At 36.3% G+C, this 6,783-nt stretch overlaps 1 protein-coding gene across 1 annotated transcript; it reads left to right on the top strand.

Annotated features, from left to right (window-relative positions):
* The first annotated feature begins 668 nt into the window (after positions 1-668).
* LOC147387647 (uncharacterized) lies at positions 669-3,068 on the top strand. The gene has a single exon (XM_086421175.1). It carries the CDS (start codon positions 935-937, stop codon positions 2,927-2,929), a length of 1,995 nt encoding a protein of 664 aa, XP_086277301.1. The 5' UTR covers positions 669-934; the 3' UTR covers positions 2,930-3,068.
* The last annotated feature ends 3,715 nt before the right edge of the window (positions 3,069-6,783 follow it).

Genomic DNA, 6,783 nt, shown 5'->3' with positions numbered 1-6,783 from the left:
TCTATGGTTATATGCACGCCACCACATCACCTTTGTGTCACCCCTTATCCCCAACCCTAAAAAAATAAATAAAAAATTACACAATCAGTTCAAGATTTCCTATTTGGGTAAAATTGTACCTATTACTATCATAGGAGATCTAAACCGTTGATGTCCGAAAACTTGAAATACATGTTATATACTTCACCGACACAGCCATCTGACTTATTAGACTTTTGAAATAAATTTGGTGTCTATTTGATTGATGGACGCACCACAGTATATGATGCAACGCAACATAGTATCATTGTCTTAGTTGACTGTTTTAATGAGTGCCACGTGGATGAAATTTGATAAACTAAGTTACTTTTACTTGCAACGAGACCAAGTGTCGTGGTGATTTTTTTTGGAGGTAGGCAACTGTCCCAATAATTAAAAAGTAAGAAACTAAAGGGTATTTTCGTCATAAAAGTAAATAGAGTAATTTGGTGTCTTTATAACAGAAAGCCTCCTTCGTCATAATTTGCGATTCCAATGCAGCACAGATGGACCAAATTTGTCCATCTTCATATTTTTAAAAGTCCCACTTTTATATTATAGTTCTGACAGGTATAAAGAGGGAAATAGTAAAACTGTTCTTACCTACACGTGGACTTATATAAAACTTAGTTGTAGAGATTCTAGTCCAGCTCAGCCATACAAATATTTTATTTCGTCTAAAACAAGCAACATCTCGTCATTTCTCCACTACACACGAGACTCTCTCTCTCATCTCTGAATCTGTGCCTCTGAGGCTCTGCAACCAAAGCCTACACACACACACACACTCTCTCTCTCTCTCTCTACAACCACAGCTCACCTAGAGAAGAGAACCCATAACTTTGATTTCTGATTTTTTTTCCTCCAATTTTTACTCAAATTTTCTTTTTTCTTTCTTTGTTGATGGGCGAAGAAGATGACGGAATCTGAGAGACCCAATCGAACTGCAAGAATCACAAGCGATTTCTTCATCTGTTTCAGTTCTAGATCATCTTCTTCATCCATGAAAATCTCTTCGAAATCGATTCTCAGCCCAGGTCGTACAGACAAGTTCAGAGAACCCACTCTATCGCTCTCGTCATCTCTAAGTAGGAGACTTAGAAACAATGGAAGCATGAAAGGTGGGCAGTCCTCACCTATGTTTCCAACAGGAAGCAAGAAGAAAGGTTGCGCCTTTGAGACTCCCGAGCCATCTTCGCCTAAAGTTACCTGCATTGGTCAAGTTAGAGTTAAAACAAAGAAGAAACAGGGGATGAAGAAGCTGAGAACTAGATCGAAGCGAAGAGGGGAAGTTAGTTTCAGAAAAACAGAGCAAACGCCAGAAGGGATTGTTCGACAGAGACACAGAAATCAAAGATGGGTTCATCTCCCTTTAACGATTTGTGAAGCTTTGAGGGGTTTAGGGGCTGAGTTTAACTGTTTTTTGCCTTGTAGTGGTCGCTCTGGGTGCTCTTGGGCAAGCGAGAGGAAGGTTGAGAAGAGAACGACTTCAACGAGTTCTTGTGGAGCGGTTTTTGCTAAGTGGCTATGGGCTTTGGAGGAAGGTGAGGAGAAGAGGAGAGAGATGAAGTTGGAGGATGGAGAAGAGAAGAGAGAGATAAGAGAGAAGGTTGTTAGTGAGATTGAGATCGATATCTCTGAAGAGAAAGAGGAGATTGAGGAGGAAGAAGAGAGAAGGGTAAGCATCTGTGTTCCTCCAAGAAATGCTCTGTTGTTGATGAGATGTAGATCTGAGCCGTTAAGGATGTCTGCTTATGCTAATCGATTCTGGGAATCTGAGGTTTCGAAAGATGAAGAAGAAGAAAATGTGGAAGAACAGAGAGAAGAAGAAGACGAAGAAGATGCAAAAGTAAAGTTAGAGACAGAAGAAGAGGAGAAAATGTTGGAAAAATGGGTTTTTGGTGAAACCATTGAAGAAGTCGAAAACCTACAAAAGGAAGAAAACCCAGAGACTGGAGAGGAGGAAATGTTGGAAAAATGGGTTTTAGCTGAAATCACAAAAGTTGAAAACCCACAGAAGGAAGAAAACCCAGAAGAACAGAAAGACCAAGAAATCCCAGACAATGCAGAACAACAAGAACATATAGAAGAAATAGATGAAGAAGAAGAAGAAATCATGGTTAGTGGGTTTTCATCAGAAGCTCTTGAAGAAGAAAAAGATAGCTTAGAAACAGAAGAAACCAAAGAAGAAGAAGAAGAGAAGAGCCGAGAGAGCTTTTCTTGTTCTACAGAACACGTACAAGCAGAAGAAGCACACGAATCCGAACCTGGACCCGAAACAGCAGGTTTGGAAGGAGTTGAAAAGTCAACGGAGGAGAAAGAGACAGAAGAAGAAGAGAGAGAGACTCCAGAGAGATCTGTAGATGAAGAAGAAGAAGAAGAAGAAAGAAAGTCAAAAGGAGGAGAACAAGTTTTGCTGCCAGACTGTTTGTTGATGATGATGTATGAGCCGAAGCTGTCAATGGAGGTTTCAAAGGAGACTTGGGTCTGTAGTACGGATTTCATCAGACGGCCGCGTCATTCCCATCATCCCGAGAAACAACAAGTCATTCAAATGGACGGTGGAGATAAGTCTAAGAAGAGATTAAGCGTTGACTCTAATCCTGCTCAGGTACACCCTGCTGCGCACCAACAAGAACAACAACTACAACAACAGCAGCATCAGCATCAGCTGCCGCCGCGCTTTTCTTGCTCGAAGCTTGAGCTGACTGTGGACCCATCAATGGCGACCATGATTGAGCATAAGCTTGTGAACGCTGTGGCGTACGAACCATTGGTGCTCACTCGATGTAAGTCTGAGCCGATGAGGTCTTCGGATAAGCAGGATCCTGAGGCTTCTTGTTTCTGGAAGAATAGGAAGATGGAGCCATGCTGGAATCGGCTTCTAAGTAGTCAAGCCGAGCCGATCTAGACAGGAGAGGTGAATTGGAGCTGTGGTGTCTTGTGCAGAGTGTGTGAGTTCTTTTCCCTCTTGTATCTTCTCTTGTATTTCATATTTGTGTACATTTTTAATTAATAATGAATTTTAATAAGAAAATTTTTTTGTGGCATCTCTTTTATTTGTGGAAAATTCTAAACCCAAAATGATCATATAAATTATACTATATATTTTTTAGTTGAGTATTTGATGTAGATCTAATTTTGTGATCCCATAAAAATCCGATTAAGAATTCTGGTAAATTTATCTGCTATTATTTATATCTGAATATTTTTACGGTTTGGTATGGATATGCATCGTAACCAATCCGAATATCCATTTATTCGAGTTTAATATGTTAAATTTACAAGTATAACTCAAAATTAATGTTTTTTCCATCATCTTTACAATAAGGTATATATACGAATGGCTTGGATATCCACTTGAAATTTGGGTACAAGTAGGTAAAAAATCAGACCATATGAATACAAACGACTGATCGCCAACTCTAACCATGGCAAGTCTTTCTCATAGTGACCATTTAATAGTTTTTGTTGTATCATCTTTAGTAAAAAAAAAAAAAAAAAAAAAATTGCTTGAGTTTCTATCATGAAATTATCTATAATTTCCTTTTTTCTCTTAATTATTGTAGTGGGTGGATAAGGTTGTGTTTGTTCAAATTAGTTGTGGTTCATATCACATCATCGCGCTGTGAATCTTTGCATCGTATTATTTTCTATATAGTTGGTAGAATATCATGTCGAAAAAAAAGCACCCAAAGTCCTCAAAAGATGATTGCCTAAATCATATTTATAAACCTAAAAATAATCGGAAATTTTTTTTTTATCGAAAAAGAAGCTTTTTGATACCAATTGATCAATGGTTTGAAAATGGATGACTATTGAACACTCAACCTTAGTCGAAGGGATTTTACAATCTTGTTGATGTGATATTCTCTCAATAGTTGAAAACGCCAAAAGAAAAAAAAAAAAAAAGCTACTAAGGATCTACTCTCAGATACCGAGTGAACTAGTTTTAATTAGGGGTGCAACTTGGTTCAGTTTGAGGTCAAATTGGAATCGAACTGACATAGGTTGGTCCCACTAAATAAGAATCAGAATCGAATCAAACCAACCCAAACCGAACTAAAGTTGGTTTGGTTCGGTTCTATGGATTGCCAATAATCTGTAAATTGTAAGTAATATTTTTTAATGAAAAAATAAACATAATTTTTTTTTTATAATAATCATTAATCTATCCATTAAAAATCATTAGTCTATCCACACAAAAAATATTAATCTATGTCCTAACTCCTAAAATATTGTTCTCCATTTTCGTAATAACCAGGAACGGAACCACAATTTGTTCCAAACCTAACCAAACCACCCCAAAGCAATCGGTTTGATTTGGTTCTCGGTTTGAACCGGACCAAGTTTCACCCCTAGTTTTAATCGGGTCAAAAAGTACTAGTCTAAGCATGGCCCATCAAATGATATGTCGAACCATATGACAATACGTAATCCTAGCCCAACTTACATGTTCTTGGGCCAATTTTTATCTGGATTCGGATCCGGCTCAGATCTTACACACTAAAACCATATCCGAATCATGTTATGTAATCCGACTCAACCCAATCTGAATTGTTTAATTCAGGTATGATCTGGTTTTAATGATTCGTCTGACCTTTTTTTGTTTGATCTTTCTCCCTATTTTGTCATTAGAACCCTTTAATTTTCTAAGAATCCATGTTATAAAAAGATATTTCGAGAAATCTAAAATATATTTTTCAAAACAATATATTATTTGAATCCGAGCAGATCTAAGTATGAATCCCTATCCAACCCAGGTCAAAGGACATCAAACCATATTTCACCTGTTTTTTTATTTGGATCTACTCCAAGGACCCGACCCACTAAATTCAGTTATTGTATCACTTAGATTTCGAATCAAGTTTTCATTGATTTGGTTGATAAATCCGTTGCATTAGATAAGTTTTTCCTACTCAATTCCATTTTATATTGCTGAAATCTTGTGGTGGGCCAAAGGTTCTTTATCAGGCCTAATAAAATGCCATAAAAGGGCAGAGACACTAGGGTGCAACTTGGTTTGGTTTGAACCAAATCGAACCAAATTCCATTAAACCAACTCAAACCGAATTAAGAATCGTTTGGTTCGGTTTGGTTCTACAGATTGCCAATATTCTATAATATTTTTTTATAAAAAAACAAACATAAAATTTTATACAATAAATCACAAATCTATCTATAAAATGTCATTAATTTACTCATAAAAGATCATTAATCTATGTCCTAACTCCTAAAATAATTCATAATAATTATATATATATATATATATTGCATAGGGGTCCGGTTTTCAGTTTGGTTCGGTTCTATACAAGCTTGATCCGAGAACCGAATCAAATTGATAGGTTCTCATTTTCGTAACCTGGAACCGAACCGCAACTGGTTCCAAACCGAGCCAAACCATCCCAAAGCTATCAGTTTGGTTTGGTTCTTGGTTTGAATCAGACCAAGTTGCACTCCTAAGAGAAACCCTTTGAAAATATTTTATAATTCCAACTCTACCCCTAGATTTCTTTTAAGACATTTTAAAATTATTTCAAATTTGTCCCAATTTCTCTCTTGTCAATCCAAATATGGTGAGAGAGACTGGGTTTCTCTTCACTCAACCCAAACAAAGTGTTCCTTAATGAATATTTGTTTGGATTGTTAGATTCTCATTTCAAAATGTAACTATTAGGTTATAGAAACTAAACCCTAGATCCAGAATCTCGATTAGAGACATTGTTTCTAGAAATTTATTTTAGAATCTAGAATTAGAACATGATTTTTTTCACGTTTTTTTTTTTACCCTTTAATCGGGGTACAAAATAGATTCGAGATAATCTAGCTCCCCCGCGTCGCATACTCAAATACTCTCCTGACGTGGCATGTGCTATAACCATATATTTTATCCCTCGGGATACATTTCTTCACATCCCCATAAATATGTGTAGTTGTTATCTCGAGGAGTAAAGATTAGTAAATGGGCTAGGATATGATTGATAAAGCTAAAATTTTGGGCTTATTTGTCCATAGAAATAGGCTTTGTTTAACATGAACACCTAAGATGGGCTTCATGGACCATACATTGGCCCACTATATAAACACACAAGAATTTGATTGAGAAATCCATTGGATTTAATCATTTTGTTATGGTACTCATATCTAACGGTTAGAAATCCATTAGAAGTCATAAATCATTATTTTTTAGGGTCCACATGAAGCTTTTTGTGACACTTATGGACATCAAATTTAATATCAACGTAATGTAGGACAAATAATTTTTGAGGGACAACAGTTTTCAGTAAAAATTACATTATTTGACACTAAGGTCCGTCGAATTTACCCTTTTTTTCACGTAATGTGATCTCATAAAAAACAGACTTATCCAATGGCAGTATAAAAATTTTACCAATAAAAAAGAATTAATTTCATTAGGATTACTTCTTGAGGGAAACCCTAGAGAATGTTTTCCCCTCTTAGCAGTTGATTGGTGATTGGTGTGCAACCAGGTTGGATACTAGAATTTCCTTCATTGAAAAATTGTTCCATGTGTTAAATCCCTTTTCAGTAATTTTACTTTGGAAAACACAGCCTCACAGGTAATAGGGACTCCAAAGTAGGAAGGAAAAAAAAAAAAAAAAAAAACTAAATACTTGAAAATTGATCGATAATTCTGCGTATCCCGAGGCAAATATTTTTAATTTTTTACCAGAATTACCCAACACCCATAGATCTAAATTTGGGTTGATTCGTCATAACGGTCCAACACGAAGACCCTTTAGT

Source organism: Akebia trifoliata, chromosome 13, assembly GCF_017979445.1.
Source record: "Akebia trifoliata isolate Shusen 1 chromosome 13, ASM1797944v1, whole genome shotgun sequence".
NCBI classification, from domain to species: domain Eukaryota; kingdom Viridiplantae; phylum Streptophyta; class Magnoliopsida; order Ranunculales; family Lardizabalaceae; genus Akebia; species Akebia trifoliata.
Note: the sequence above shows the minus strand (reverse complement) of the source record. Positions and strands in the feature narration are given on the sequence as shown.

Excerpts from the sequence above, each read along its gene's own strand:
- LOC147387647 (XM_086421175.1), top strand. The coding sequence starts at position 935 with ATGACGGAATCTGAGAGACCCAATCGAACTGCAAGAATCACAAGCGAT.